The sequence below is a fragment of the Pelecanus crispus genome, chromosome Z (genome assembly GCF_030463565.1).
Source record: "Pelecanus crispus isolate bPelCri1 chromosome Z, bPelCri1.pri, whole genome shotgun sequence".
In the NCBI taxonomy this organism is placed as follows: Eukaryota; Metazoa; Chordata; class Aves; order Pelecaniformes; family Pelecanidae; genus Pelecanus; species Pelecanus crispus.
Genome location: NC_134676.1, coordinates 32,228,251 through 32,244,751, shown reverse-complemented (window position 1 = coordinate 32,244,751; position 16,501 = coordinate 32,228,251). Strand labels below are relative to the sequence as shown.

At 38.2% G+C, this 16,501-nt stretch overlaps 1 protein-coding gene across 4 annotated transcripts in view; it reads right to left on the bottom strand.

Annotated features, from left to right (window-relative positions):
- JAK2 (Janus kinase 2) overlaps positions 1 to 16,501 on the bottom strand; it is a 57,799-nt gene that overhangs the window by 12,203 nt on the left and 29,095 nt on the right. For all 4 annotated transcript variants that reach the window (XM_075726988.1, XM_075726987.1, XM_075726990.1 and 1 more), the window contains 10 exons: positions 15,689 to 15,816; positions 15,031 to 15,165; positions 13,384 to 13,471; positions 11,550 to 11,677; positions 10,563 to 10,701; positions 9,102 to 9,253; positions 7,879 to 8,029; positions 7,045 to 7,181; positions 3,671 to 3,860; positions 3,055 to 3,179 (listed from right to left, as the gene is read on the bottom strand). In XM_075726988.1, coding sequence (XP_075583103.1) covers positions 3,055 to 3,179; positions 3,671 to 3,860; positions 7,045 to 7,181; positions 7,879 to 8,029; positions 9,102 to 9,253; positions 10,563 to 10,701; positions 11,550 to 11,677; positions 13,384 to 13,471; positions 15,031 to 15,165; positions 15,689 to 15,816 — 1,373 coding nt within the window. The remainder of the gene's footprint in view (positions 1 to 3,054; positions 3,180 to 3,670; positions 3,861 to 7,044; positions 7,182 to 7,878; positions 8,030 to 9,101; positions 9,254 to 10,562; positions 10,702 to 11,549; positions 11,678 to 13,383; positions 13,472 to 15,030; positions 15,166 to 15,688; positions 15,817 to 16,501) is intronic.

The window sequence follows — 16,501 nt, the reverse complement described above, 5'->3', positions numbered from 1 at the left end:
AATTATGTGATTTCAAGTATTTCCATCATTAAAGTTGGGCTCTCCAGCAAGGACACGTGAAGCACTTTAAGCATTAAGAAATGGAAAAATAAATTTATTCTTAGCCTCTTCTCCTATCAGCCAGCATTAACAAAATGCAGTGTCAAAAGAGCAAAAGAACATCCCAAAAAACAGATGCATGGAGAAATTAACTTTCTTATTTGCCATTCTAATATTGTGATTCTTTAAAGTTGATTATAGAGTCCTATTGCTTGCCACCAGACAAGCTGTACTAATGGCATAAGCTGCACCAGATGACAGCTGTACTAATTTGCATCTACAGAAACATGACCACTAGCAAATGATATCTCTGAAAATACTGCTTTTCACAGTATGAGATATGCACAAAAAAATATGCCCTTTAAGTCAGGAACCCTTTCCCAGTATAGTAGAAAGGAACCAAAATACAGCAAGCAAGCAAACACACTCATCTTAACCCTCAGGTATGGGCATGCCTTCATTTCTCTCATACATTTGAGAGAAGAGCAGCAAGGCAGAGGGAGAAAGATTTTTGATTAAAAAACCCAAAATAGAGTGGCAGAAATGCACAGCAGAGATGTGATATGCTGAAAAAGCAAACATTACAAGAGAAGCAAAAACAGCTAAAGAAAAGGGGGAAATGCGATCAGCTAAAGGAAGAAGGAAAAGCATTCAGATTCCATTTTCGTAATATTAGGTACTCGTTTTTAATTAAGTTGTTTTGAAGTAGCAGAATGCTGCAGATAAGAGTGAAATCTTAAAGCAATCAATGTAACCTCTGCTTTGCAGGTTATACAGCAACAACAGTGCAAAGCAAGACACACACTGTAATTCTTGGACTTTGCTTCCCTTAGAAGTGAAGAAAGATACTTCTTTAAGAGCAAGTCCTATATGCGGACTTCCCACATTGTCATACTGTGTGTACCCATGCTTTGTCACATGAAAGCAGGATGTTTTCCCACTTCCAGTATCTGCAGAAGGCATATTCTAGCTCCCTTCCTCTTGGTTGGTGCCTGGTACTTAGGAAGCAGTCATTTCACCTGCTATTTTCATCACCATCTTGAAGACCTGTAGTATTTCGATGCTGCTTTTACGTATGTACACACATTAAGAACCTTTTTCTTTGTACCTTCTAAATGCAGTTCCTTTCCCAAAGTTTCCTGCCGTACTTGCACTGCCTGCAAAGGCCAAAATCCACCTTTCAGTGCTCCTATCAGATACCTCTGTCTCCAAGACCAGGGTCCTAAGATACGTTGTTCCTTCAGGCTTTGGACAAGGCCTGAAGACTTACACAGGTGAGCTTCACAGCTTCTTCTGACAGTGAACAGGGCAGGCACCTTATGACCTTTCAGGTCACAGGCTGAGATGGCCACAGAATAAAACAGGTAGGTGGCTGCAGCATTTGCATGTTCAAAAAAATCCCTATTGCATCTTTACTCTAGGAAAGATTCACTGTCACCATCCTCCTAGGTGGTGCTGAGGGTTAGACTCTTCTAGCTCTTTGCTTGAAGGGAGATTGTTTTCAGTGACCTACCAGCACTGGCAATAACAGTTATTTTGTTGCAGAAATAATACTGACAGAACTTCTTATGCCTGTTACTGGAGAATGACTTCTTGTTTTGGAGACACAAATCAGAGGGCTTTTTAACCCTCTGACTGGGTGGTCACATGTTCAATCCTTCCTCTCTGTGAAAGACTGACACTTGCCACAGACTTGTGAACATCTTCCGTTTTCCAGCCTCATTGCATGTTGCTTGCCCACCAAGCAGTTTTTGCTGGAGACCACCCACCTAGCCTTGCTTCAGTGAAGCACATGAATAGGTGAGACCAGCTGCTAAAGGTGCATGCAACATCCTTCTGTACCTGCCCCAGGTTCAGTAGCTAAAAGGTTTACCAAGTCAGTCCAGTTTCAAGGAAGCTCTGTTCACCAGGTGAAAGTCTGAATGCCTGGAGAAGATCCTGGCTCTGGCAGAGACTCTCCTGCCTGATTCTTGTCAGGCCTTTTCTGTGGATATTGCAGAAGGAAAGTCTTCTGTTCTGAACACGGCAGGGCACAATTACCAGACATATGAATTACCTGTGGGCTACATACCCTGAAGAATACTTATTTTTAAGTAACCTACTGTTTCCATGTCTTTGACTTGGGTATTGGGGAAAGGAATTTAAAAATATTTCTGGTACACGCCTTGAGGGGGGTGTATGGAGGAGGTATCTTTTTTTTTTTCCCCTTTTCTCTCTTCCCCCTACCCCCCCCTTTTTTTTTTCTTTCCCCAAACTACCAAACATGCAACGAAATCTAAAATGTCTGTAGTTTCTTGTATCTAAAGCATAATAACAGAATAAAACTAGCATAGACATAAGCCCTCTTTCTGAGGAAATGAGATATCACAATACAGATAAGATGTTTGCCCCCCTTTTCAGAATTTTATGAAGGATGTTCAGTACCAACCACCGAGATTAGCAAATAATTTATACAGCTTTGGGCACTTCTATGGCCTCTAGTTCTTCATACAGAAATCATATATCTTTGCTCTTTCTGCTAAATAAGCCAATATTATTTACAGTATAAAGTAAATTTATTAAACATATATACATGCTGTTATAGTGGTTTTATAGCTGAATGTCCAAGTTCCAGAAAATCAGTTATAGTATGTCACAAACAGTTTCCCTGGGTGAGTATATCAACTCCTGCAAAATTTCATGTTAGCTCTCATTAGGGAGAAAAGACACTTTAATTCTTCTGAATGAAATATAAGCTAAGCAAACTAAAATAAAGAACAATAAATGGAGTATAATCTGTCTCAGTCAGCAGATAGGCCAGTCTCAGCATCCTGTATTAAGATACGCAGAAGTTTGTGCAGTTCTTGAGCATGTGAATATGTATTGCTACTTTTTCTACGTTTATGTGGTGCTAGCAGCCCAAGAGTATTACAAAAGATATACCCAAACAACCAATGATGGTCGTTTTGAGACAAATTAGATGAGACCAGAGAGACAAAAAATGGTTGAAAATATTGGTCACCTGAAATTTCCTACCTTGCATATCTGAGACGCATACAGCAAAAGCTTCTTGTGGTCCAGCCTCTCCTTGTGTTTCTGCAGATAATCTCGTAAACTTCCATATGGTAAATATTCCATAATTAATCTTAGATTCCTACGACCTTTTACAACAACAAAAAATACACTTAATGTTTCTGTCATTTTCCAACGATAAGTTTTGAAATATAAGCATTTAGAAATGTCTGTGAATAAAAGTAATAGAAAATAGTCTTAATACAAAAAAAAAAAATATTATATGTACATCACTATGCAATTTTTCATGTATTAGTTAACTGCATTTGTTCAGGAAATGCCATTTATTTAAACACAACAGTAATGTAGATACGCTTGATATACAGAGCATCACTAATCAAGATCATCTCATCAATACTTCAGCTACATATATCAAATTATGCAATGAGCTGACTGAATAAAATGTCTACCTTGTATTCAGAAGTAGTACATGACAGACACTACTTCCTTTGATTTGTACTCTCTAAGTCCTCGTGAAGTAAGGACAAGTCAGTGACTTTCATAAACACTTACCTCTCTTAATTTTCTCAGTATGCACACTTAGGTGTACACCTGAAGGTGTATTCAATATAGCACATACCTGCGCTGTAGCATACTCCTTTGTATTTAACAATGTTATCATGCTGCAGAGATTTAAGTATTTCAATTTCTCTTTCAAAGTCCCTAAGGTGCTCTTCTGTGCTATGTTGAAGCTTTTTCACAGCCACCACCTCCCCAGTATTATCCTGCAGTGGGTCATATCGGCACATCTCAACACTGCCAAAATTTCCCTAGATCACAAATGGAAATACTTGAATTAAAAAACAAGTCCACGTCATTGTCTCTGTCTTAGTGGTTGTTCATACTGCCACAGTGCTCATTGTATTAGCATTAAGGTGACCACAATTAATTAAAGTGAAATGCCACAAAACATAGAAGAAAATTAGAAAGGCAAAAGCCCAGCTAGAACTCAATCGGGCCACTGTTGCAAGAGATAAAAATGTTTCTACAAACACATTAAAAACAAAGAGAGAGCCAAGGAGAATCTCTATCCTTTATTAGATGTGAGGGGGGAAACACTGTCACCAAGGAGGAGGAAAAGGCTGAGGTACTTAATGCCGCCTTTGCCTCAGCCTTTAATAGCCAGACCAGTTATCCCCAGGCTATTCAGCCCCCTGAGCTGGAAGACGGGGACGGGGAGCAGAATGGAGCCCGCATAGTCCAGGAGGAAGTTGTTAATGACCTGCTACCCCACCTGGATGCTCACAAGTCTATGGGGCCGGATGGGATCCACCCGAGAGTACTGAGGGAGCTGGCGGAGGAGCTTGCCAAGCCACTTTCCATCATCTATCAGCAGTGCTGGTTAACAGGGGAGGTCCCTGATGACTGGAGGCTTGCCAGCGTGACGCGCATCTACAAGAAGGGCCGGAAGGAGGATCCGGGGAACTACACGCCTGTCAGCCTGACCTCGGTGCTGGGAAAGATTATGGAGCGGTTCATATTGAGTGCGCTCAGCAGGCAAGTGCAGGCCAAACAGGGCATCAGGCCCAGCGAGCGTGGGTTCATGAAAGGCAGGTCCTGCTTGACCAACCTGATCTCCTTCTATGACCTGGTGACCCGCCTGGTGGATGAGGAAAAGGCTGTGGATGTCATCTACCTGGACTTCAGCAAAGCCTTTGACACCGTCTCCCATAGCATTCTCCTGGGAAGCTAGCAGCTCATGGCTGTACTGGTATACTCTTTGCTGGGTACAAAACTGGCTGGGTGGCCGAGCCCAGAGAGTTGTGGTGAATGGAATTAAGTCCAGCTGGCGACTGGTCACGAGCGGTGTTCCCCAGCGCTCTGTTTTGGGCCCAGTCTTGTTTCACATCTTTATCAACGATCTGGATGAGGGGACTGAGCGTGCCCTCAGTAAGTTTGCACATGACACCAAGTTGGATGGGAGTGTCGATCTGCTGGAGGGTAGGATGGCCCTGCAGAGGGACCTGGACAGGCTGGACCGACGGGCCGAGGCCAACTGTATGAGGTTTAACAAGGCCAAGTGCCAGGTCCTGCATGTGGGTCACAATGACCCCATGCAACGCTACAGCCTTGGGGAGGAGTGGCTGGAAAGCTGCCTGGCCAAAAAGCACCTAGGGGTGTTGGTTGACAGCCGACTGAACATGAGCCAGCAGTGTGCCCAGGTGGCCAAGAAGGCCAACAGCACCCTGGCTGGTATCAGGAAGAGCGTGGCCGGCAGGGAAGTGATTGTCCCCTGTACTCAGCACTGGTGAGGCTGTACCTCAAATACCATGTTCAGGTTTGGGCCCCTCACTACAAGAAAGACATTGAGGTGCTGGAGTGTGCCCAGAGAAGGGCAACGAAGCTGGTGAAGGGTCTGGAGCACAGGTCTTATGAGGAGCGGCTGAGGGAACTGGGGATGTTTAGTGTGGAGAAGAGGAGGCTGAGGGGAGACCTTATGGCTCTCTACAACTACCTGAAAGGAGGTTGTAGTGAGGTGGGTCTCGGTCTCTTCTCCCAAGTAACTAGCGATAGGATGAGAGGAAATGGCCTCAACTTGCTTCAGGGGAGGGTTTAGATTGGATATTAGGAAAAATTTCTTTACTGAAAGAGTGGTCAAGCATTGGAACAGGCTGCCCAGAGAGGTGGTGGAGTCACCATCCCTGGAGGTGTTCAAAAAAATGTGTAGACGGGACACTTCAGGGCACGGTTTAGTAGCCATGGTGGTGATGGGTTGCCAGTGGGACTGATGATCTTAGAGGTCCTTTCCAACCTTAATGATTCTATTCTTGGTTTACTTTCATTAAAAAATAATCCAGCCACCAAGCCAAAAAACCATGAAATTAATTATTACTCTACCCTTAATTGGTTTAGTGGTAGACTTAGTAGTGTTAGGTTAATGGTTGGACTTGATGATCTTAAAGGTCTTTTCCAACCTAAACAATTCTATGATTCTAAACCTCCCTGAGAGAAAAAGAGTGCAGGATCACAGATAACAGTTCTATAAGAAACATGTTCTACGAAAGGAAGCAAACAGCACGGGAGGAAACAAGGACAAGGAGAGGGGGTAATGTCCAGTCATTTTCTCCCCCTTTCACAAATTTCCACTTGCAATTCCAAACTGCCAGTTGGCATCCTCCTTTTCCTGCACTTGCAAAAACCCCTTCATTTAGGTTCCTCTTGGCTTTTAATTCTCCTCTGTTTCTTGGCTGTTCTTTACCCGTTTGTTTCAATGTTCTACTTTCTTCCCTTTCTCTGTTTATAACTTCTTTATTTTCCTTTATGCAGTCATCACCTACCATTCTGTTCCTCTCCCTATGCTATGCTACCATTTACAGACAACAACCAACCATCTGCAAATAGAAGTAGTCCTGCTACTTCACTTTCAGGCTTGCTTTCACTAGCACTTGGAGTCAAAGAAATATATAGGTATCACGTCATTAAAAAACATAAACCAGCAAGGAACCATTCTGGAAAAATGGTACTTGGTGAAGATCTGCCAGCTGCACTTGGTCATCTGTCTAGGCATGCTTTCACACAGCCAGGCTGCAATGGCTTGCATAACTAGTAACCAAATGTGATTTCTAAAGCCTAAAAAGTTCAAGGCCTACATATATCTCAAAGACATTATTGAATTTAGGAACTGTATATTCATTTTTAAATGAATACCAAGTATTTTTAAAAAAAAAAAAAAAAAAAAAGACGACTCTGTCAGATGCAGCTCTGCATTACTGAAAAAGATTTTGGCCTTTTGGTGTGACTAGATTAATTGTAGAGGTCAGCTATCTCCTATCCAATGATACTGTGAAACTGAAATAAGTTCTAAAAGGAACTGCATGTTGTGGTCAGATATGAATGAAATTACTAATTTTTCTAACAGAAGTTGCAATGTAAATAATGCATATGGGGTCATCTGAAGATAACTGAAAAAGACAGTTCTTTCCCAGGCAATTAGACAATTTCGAAGGATCCTACCTTGCCAAGTTGCTGTAGAAACTTAAGATGTCTTTCTTCAAATTGTGTTGGGTCCCGATCTTCAAAAGCGCCAGAAAATCCAAGTGCACCAATTCTCATATTTGGCAACATATCACTTTCTGTCAACAGCTCATAATCTGAGGGGTAGGAGGAAGAAGGGAAGAGAGAAAGGGAACAGGAGGCACAGAGAAGCGAATATGAGAATGAAGAAGCTTATTACAATCATGGCATGTTCTACCTTTGCCTGGCGTACCCCAATCTCAGTGGAATATTAACAACCACCTTAATTTCTATATAGTAATTTTCAGTCAAAGACAAAGATGTGTTACAAAAAAGCCAAATGATTTGTCTGGACTCACAGCAAGTCTTGCTTTAATTTCCTAATTTTCTTTTTTGCAGGCCTATTGTACTTCAAATTTAGCAACTATTGTGCAACAACTCCACGACTGCAGAGAGGAGAAATGTAAACTTCACAAAGGCTTGTGATAACATGCATCTTTCACTTGGAAAAAAGAAAGATACCTATTTATTTTATTGAGTGAAAAAAGAAAGACACAAGCTTAACATACTTGGATAAGAAATTAGTATGTTTGGGATAGACATTAATCAAACCAGAAAACTGCTCTGAATGATCATGCTAACTTTTAATGTGTTCTCTTTCAGAACAAACTAAAAAGCACTAACATAGTGTTCTTATGAACTTAAGATTTCCAGGGCTGCTTTGGCAAGTGGTTGTGGGTCAGCATACCAAAAAGGGAGGCACCATATGAAAATGAACCAATAGCAATCATGGTTCCTCTTGTCTAGTCCATTCTTGTTGTGTCACAGACTCACCTGGAGTGAACAAACTATTCAAGTCACGTATAATTGCTCTAAATGAAGGCCTGAAATCTGGCTCATAATCCATACAGTTGTTTATAAGGTTTGCTAGTTCTGTCCAGTTGGGGGCAGGAAGCTGGTGCTTATCTTCATAAAACTGTAGTTTCTGGAATTAAATAGGTAAAAGCAATTTTAAGATATAACCATGAAGAGTTACAGAAGCCTTAACAGTCTCACCAGAGCAGCCAAAAAATACAGCTCTCAACCTAGACTTGTTATCTCACCGAGCATACAGCTGACAAATTTACTTCAAAAGCCAAGGCTGACAATGTAGCAAGACTGGCATAATTTAGAGTAATCCGTTCAGAAATTCCCAGTCAGTTACTGGTGGAAGATAAGAAAACAGAGAAAGATAGTGAGAAAGATGTCTCCTTTATTGGTAAATTCATAAAACCTGAACTGGATGGGTCCAGCAGAAAATTCTATCCACCTGTGAGCTGGCTGAGCTCCTCCAGCTGTAAAAAGCTTCATGAGTATTATGAAAGAATGTGGATTAGTACAGGAGAGGAGGGCAACTTCTGAAATACCTAGGTATCTATAAGCTAGGTCTAGGTAAACCTTGGAGCTTGTTGTAAGAGATGATTACAACACCTGAGAAATCAGATCAGGCTTTGTGAGAAGGTAACAGTCCATTTATAAAAATAATACTACAAATCTTTTTGGAGCGTAGTAAAGGAAATAATCTTTTTGCTTCCAACTAAAGAAGCAAATACATAAGAAATAGTATTTTTATGGAATGTGTTTCCTGTCCACCCCCTGCCCCTAGCTGAGACAAAGTTAACATTTCTGGTTTAGCTAAGACAGTAAAATTGTCTGCAACAAGCAAAGTCTTACAGTTTTCAGATGTTCAATTACTAGAATAATGCCAATTAAAATCCATGTACATTGTTAGGTATACTTTTTGTTTGAAGTGATACACTGTTGCAACAAAGCAACAGAAACATGAACAAGATAATATTGTCAACACTGTACTTTGCCCCCATAAAAATCAAAACAAACAACATAAAACCAAACCTCAAATCACCACTTCTGATCATCACCTACCAGTAAAAGTGTCCTTTTCCTACAGTGGTCATGGGCCACACCAATTTACATCCTGATATAGTTACAACAGCAGATGTTTTAAGTTAGAAGTGTCCAAAGAACTGTTATGACTGCAGACCCAGTAAAATACTTACTCTTGAAGAATCCAGTGCATTCAGAGGTTTGTCTCCTCCACTGCAGATTTCCCACAAAGTAGTACCAAAACTCCATTTGTCTGTAGCCAGGCTTAATTGTTTCGGGTTCTCAATACATTCAGGTGGAACCCATGGTATTCTCTCGAGAAGAACTGTGCAGTCACACAAAGGAAACACCATGTTAAGATGAATAATAAAACCAGAAAATTCTATAACATAATTGATTTAGTAAAAATTACTTTAGTATACATAGGTATTGCATTCTGTAATGTGCTTTTAATACCTTTCAAGTTTTTGCTCCTGCCTAAATAAAAAGCTACAGAATATGTGCAAAAATGATATTTATGAATCAGAGTAGAGGACCATTAGTTTTATTGTAAAATAAGCCTCATGTTATAAAACTGCCTTAACATCATTTCCACATTCTATTTTTGCTCTGAATTCTGTATTTCTCCCAGTGTTACCAAGATTTTGTAGCTACCACAAAGGAATTAGATGGAAAAGACTAAAAAGTACTTTGCTAGTGGTTGGCACATTATGGCACAGCAAAAGGCACCATAACAAGGAATTACGTACTATTTAATTTTTAAACTTTTGATACTGATTGTAGTAACAAGCTAAAAGATGGTATTGTACTGACGTGGACTGAGAGCTGCTTAAAATGAGATCTCGTAAGATTAATATAGGCTTCTCAGTTAAAAAGGGAGAGTTTAAAGAGTTTGTTGGAAAATAATGACACTACATTGCTTGTAATCTCTTAGATGTGTTATTTCTTTAGGCATGTATAAAATTAGCAAGTATAAAGTATGTTCATTTTTCCAAAATTATTAAATAGATAAAGAATAGTAAGGTTACTTCAGTTTCATTAGCATAACAATCTTGCACACACTTTTAATTTCATTTAATTAATTTTGCTGTTTTTAAAGCATTAGAACAGCCTCAGTGGCAGATGATAATTCAGTGTTTTCAGCATCATCAAGTGGCTTCAGATATTCACCAAGAAATGCACTGAAGATGATTTTCAACTGCCAGGCAGCATTTTCAAAAGCCATTTACTTTCAGCTCTGAAAGCTTCCCCAACCTATAAACTACAACAATTGAATCTTGATCAATAATAGCATGCTAAGTCCAGCAGCTACCTGCAGATGCAACAGACTTGCTCATGGTACATTATAGCACGCTAACAGTACTACCAGTGAAAAAAAGAAAAATTTGAGAATAGCAGGGAAAAAAAAAACCTCACACAATGGAGAATTGCAGCTTTATTTCCTGTAGCTATTTGCTGATAAAGAAGACACACTCAAAACTGCTGACTAGGACTACAGAGATTATTTTAAAGTGATGGATGAAGGAACTTACTATAGCAGAACTACCTTAGATGGTGGTCAGGAAAAAAAAAAACATCCAGACTTGTTTAATGCTTCTGACTTGAAAAATAAGAAAGCTGACACAAAGACTTACTATCTCTTGGCAAAACTGTAATACTGATGCCAGGATCACTTAGTTTTATAAATGGAAGGTTTCCAGACTTCCTGTCTTCCTCTCTGATAAGCAGGATGTTTTTTGCACAGACATTCCCATGAACAAGGCCTTTATCCTCCTATGAACAGAAATGCATCTTTTACATACTGACAAAAAGATCTTATGGTTGAAGAGGTATTTAAAAACCAATACTTTACAGTTTAAGGAAATACCAGCAAAGAAAATAATGACCATAGATTAAGTTGATCAAATCTCAGACATTTGATCAGTTCCTCTCAGAGTTATAGTTTCTAGCCAATTTTAATTCATTTTAATTATCTACCTAAAATTTTGAGTTTAAGACTATTTGAAATGATTCTGTGATTCTATGATTCTATGTATGTTAACTCAGAAGAATACCAATCCATCACTTAAATCCATCAATTAAATCCATCCATTTAAAATGAATATAAGAACATCTAAACTCTGTTAAAGGAAATATTCATCTAATCACATGTCCTATCTTGAATAATGGCCTTTATGTTTAATTAAACAGACTGTAAGGTTGGGACCTAATGCACAAAAAGAAAGTAACAACAGTTTGAACAGTACAATGTTTCCCCTCTCAGAGGTTAACTACTAACACTACCAGGAAATAGTTTATGTTCAGCATCATGAGCTGAGGTGGGAAAACGAGGAAGGACTGATTCCTGAGGTTGGGGGGTGTAGGGGGTGGGAATTACTGGAAACGTGCTTTTATTTCATGCTAGAACATAAAGCATTAAAAAAGAATGGGAAATTCAATTACACTTTGTGCAAGATAAAAACAGTATGTCCTTCACTATCCACTATCTTGTATATGCCTAGCCTATTTTCAAATAGCCTCCAGAGTTTCAAGAAGTAGGATAATAGCTCAGCCATTCTACATGTATTAGCCTGAAACACTTGAATTTGCCCATTAACAAAACTGAAAAATAAACTACTTACCAGAAAATGCATGGCTAATGCCAACTGTTTGGCCACTTCCAGCTTCCACAAGATATTAATAGCATTTTTGTTCTTTTTCAAATATGTGTCCAAGGATCCAAATTTTACATATTCTTGTACAAGGATGTCTGATTTAAAATAGTAAGAAGAGTAACAATTAAAACCAACAACAAATAATGGAATTTCAGGACAGATTCATTACTCCAGTACTACCCATCTCTTTCTTTGATATCTTGTTGGTGAACTAACTATAAATTCAAAGCTATACAACATCTGAGTATTGCCACAAATATTCTATGTTCTTTACACTTCAGAGTGTAGAAGTTCGCCTAACTTTCCAACATTACTAGACCTAATAGGTTTTTTTTTTTTACAGAATAGGTTTCCACTTTAACAAATCCAGTGAGCATCCTTCTACCCTCACTTGAAAGGCACAATAAATAATGTGACTTCTGATAAAGCATATTAATGTACAGCAATATCAATGTAGTGAGTCGAATAACATTCAAGTCATTCACTTCATAGCTGTTTACAATCTATATTCTTAATGAAAAATACAGTGCTTTGCTGACAAAAGATGCTCTTCTTGAAAACAGACTATTTGCTCTAAAAAAAAGTTTGTTTATATATGCCTCCATGCAGTCATCCAGCAAATAACCCAAGAAGTAAGATCCATTTCACAGTATTGCACAGCCTTCATCAGTTTCAATACAACAATTTCAAATTGCATCACTGAACTCTTCCCCTCAGCTGCAAGATGCTCACATTGCAGTGCTTCTTATTTAGACCCTAAAGACACTGGAAACTAGTGGTATATTTGGTTGTAACAAATAAGCTGACTTTTGTAACAAATTTTATAGACAGCAAACTTTTTTTTTTTTTACAATTATGTGAAGCAATTTTCATCAAATCTGTACATCAGGTGTGTAACCCACAGAAAAAATAACAGCCTCTCTTCCTGTTTCTTAGTAACTGCCTCTTACTAAACTATAATGAGTCTCCTGCCTTCAGAAATAGAACGGTCTATAGAGGGCAACTGTGATCTAAAAGAGAAATAAGTAACCATACACACCTTTAGATAACTTTTTTTTTTTTTTAAATTATATACTTGATGTACCTGAAATTTTACATATAGTCCCCTGCATGGTATAATTAATAAGCTAGAAAACACAGCCGTGGGCATTTTTGCGAAGAAACTGGCACAACAAGTTCTTGGCCACACATGGTGCTGTGCCTTTTCCAACCTCCTAAGAGAAGCAACTCCCAGTAGAGAATCCACCCTCCCTTTTCCAAATTCCTTCTTCCTTAATGCAGGCAACTGTCTATGTAAAATGCTTATGCAGTTATTATAAAATGCTTCCTTTTGTTACAAATTTCTAATTACAGGAAAAAGATGGTTTCAGGCAATTTCTGTGTTTCTGATCACAATAAATGAAGATTTTCATGGGTAGCCAAGCACTTCCCTTTCTAGCTAACCACAGTTGATACAATGTAGGGGTGCAATTTTCTGGCATTTCAAAAGGTCATTTCAGAAGTTCAGCAAAACTTCCCAAAATTGAGATTTTCAGATAGAACAGACATGACCGTGAGTCATTTACAGAGGTTACTATTCATACTGACTGTATTTACACAACTTTTCCATTTTCTTTGTTATCACCGTATTAACTAGTTCTCATACACCAAGACTAATACTACTGTAATGTGAACATGTATTGGGTGTCCAGTTGGTGTGACAGGTTGTTTTGTTTTCTTTCCCTGCTTTTACCCAGAACCAATAGCAAAATAATGACAGCTGTATAAAATCAGTACAAAAAGATAATTAATTTCTACTTACTCTCCTCTCCACATACGCAGACTCCATAATTTAACACCAAATGTTTGTAAGAAAGCTGGCTCATCATACTTGCTGCCTCAAAGAAGGACTTTGAGGAAGGAGAGAGAGAGACTGAGTGAGAACAAATATCAGGGAAAACAAAACCCCAAAACATTACATGATTTCTAATAAATTTATTAAAACCATGTGCATATTTTAAAACATTTCAACTTCCACCTCTTTGCAAAGACCCTATGTAACATATTTTGTATTTTTTGTGGTTGTTCTAGGTTTGTGTTTTTATGTAGTTGAAAATCCACATTCCAGAGAGGTTAGCAATCTCTTTTTCTGCAGGCAGGTATATCTCCACATTTTAAGAAGAATCTTTTCTTCCATTTCAGGTAACTAAGTAAAGTAAACAGCAGACAAATTCATGACGCACTATTCAGTTTCCAATTTATTTCTTCATAGCACGTTATTAAGTTAAAAGACACGAAGTATTATACCACTCATCCACTACTGCAAGACCTTACTCAACCTTGTCAGGAAAGTTTCAGATACTTTTATTTCTTTAGTCATTTTTTTTATTCTCTTCAGTGGCATCTCCAACTACACTTGCTTGTGTACTGATTATTCACCCAACAAAACAAGGTCAAAAGTAGCACATTTTCCTTCAGGTGACTATGTTTGTATTCCTGTACTCTTAGTCCTTTTAACAATTGATTTTCACTGAACTTTAGAATGAAAGTGTATTACCCAGCTTATTAAAATTAAAATATGGGTTACAGTCTCTTTATTGTTTTCAATTGTCCAAAGTGTATGCCTGCAATGCTTATGAATATTAGATATCTGAAATGTCTTTTCCTTTTTTGGTTACAGTTTCATACAGATTTGTCTTAAGTAATTGAAAAGTTTAGTAAACAACGGACTGGTTCCCTTGGCTTGCTGTAAATACAGCTAGATTAATTAGGAATTTGACACAACTATATCATAAAAATAAACAATGAACAACCATACAAAGTTACATTAATATATTAAACACTACCACATCTGTTAAAGTCTTCAAGATTAAACTCTCACATAAACAATGTTGTGCTCAATTACATTACCAGTGTATTAGTTTTTGCACAAAGGCATTTCAAGTTTGCTCACAGGTTCACTCCAACACTGAAAAGTCTAAGTGCATATAGATGATTCTACATATGGCAAGTGTTTCTCATATATAAATACTTCTGATTTCTTATGACTTGATGTGAAATGTTGATTGCCCAGTAAAATCTGTATGACTCCAACACACTGAAGATAGTCTACCAAAAGAAAGTAATTTTCCATAAATGTTGGTCCCTCTTCTGTACATAATGAAGTTACCGGTAAAGGTGGCAATACCACCTCTCCTGTTGTACTTGTATTGTACAAATAAACTGTTCTCTGGCTCTCAGTGGGTAGCTCAGATGACTCTGATGGATGGTGGGGAGATGGGAAATAAAGTACATAGGTGTACTTCCCAAAGCCAGTCTCAAATCCTTCCTCCCAGTGTCACAAGACAAAGAATGAGCTTAGTTCAACATACAGCCCTCTACCATATAACAAATACTCGTTTATTGTAAGAAAAGTAATGCTCAACATAGCATGGACAAATGTTATATAGCAGTCAACAATCACACCAACCTCAGAGTAGTTTCTATGCACTTTATCCAGCACCTTTAAAAGAACTTCAGTTTGATGGAGCTGGCCATAGTCTCCCACTTCTTTCCTTACACCTTTGAAAATCTTAGTAAACGTGCCCTGTCCAAGACTCTCCTCCTAAAAGACAGGAAGGACGCAGATGGGAAAAAATCCGAAATCTCTGCCTGTTCTGCAAAATACCTCTTAAACAACCACCCTAAATAACACATATGCAAATCTTTACAGCTCGCACACTTCTAGAGTCAGACTGAGGGGACAAGGAAGGAACTGTATCAGAAACAGCTTAAATCTTCACTTATTTTTTATTGACTTCTCAAGGATCTCAGAAAATGACTTGCTGCAAGAACCAGACAGGAAAGAATTGCTGTTATTAAGATGTATTTAGACAACCCTAGAAGTAAGGAAAACAACTGCTACTGCAGTCAAAAGGACAAGTCTTATTTAAAAAAAACCCAAAACAACCCAATTATTTGTATTAATGGAAAATTAAACAAAATTCTATTCTCTCACAACTCTAAGGAAAGATCACAGCAAAATCTCCTAGCTCAGATAAGGCTCTTTGAAACATATACTGAGTTTTTTAAACTTAGTGTGTATTAAGCCAACCATCTGCAGTGGAAGAAGCAACTAACGGACTTACAAATATCAGGTCTTCATTCCGGATTTTGTGAAAGACCATCTGGTTGACATTATTGTGTCTCTGTAGCGTAGGTGATGAAGGTACATCAGAAACACTATTGCTTCTGAAGACCAGGAGATTTGATTTATCTGGGAGAAGGAAGAGGGTGGGGAAAAGAAAAACAAAGTAAATTTGTAAGATACAAAACTAAACTAATGTTATTTCAGAAGGACTATTAATGAGAAGCTGTTAATCCAACAAAAAATAAGATACTACAATGAGATCAGTTTATTCAAAAAGCCACACAGTATTTCATTAAACAAATTCAAAGTCTGATTTTTTTCTAATCAGCAAAAACTTTTAGGTTCACTCAGCTATTTTAAGTTTAAGTACTCCTACTTTTGAAAACATTCTGAACATATTCCTGCCTCCTTTCACATTTTAACTTCCACTGTATTGTAATAACAATCAGGATGGAAAAAGGGGATGTAAGTCACCTTCTTCTTTTATATTATGAAGTCATTCTGTTAAAGACGTGCAGTATCTTTCTGATGCCTCTTCAAAGCTTTTGCATATTTTTCCCCTGGCAGCACTTTAGTGATCCTCACTGCCTTATGTTTACCAGAGTAATTATTCTTTGAGTGATTTTGAAAAAAGGCTCTCCACAAAGTAGAGCAAGTCTATTAGTAAAACTAAAGCTGACAGGTACATATTTGTGGGTATATGTGTGCATGCATGTGTGATTCTATTTATTCAATAATTTATAGTTCTGATGCATATACATTTTTGTTTGATTTCAGTGGAAATAAGGTTACAAAATCATTCTCTCTAATG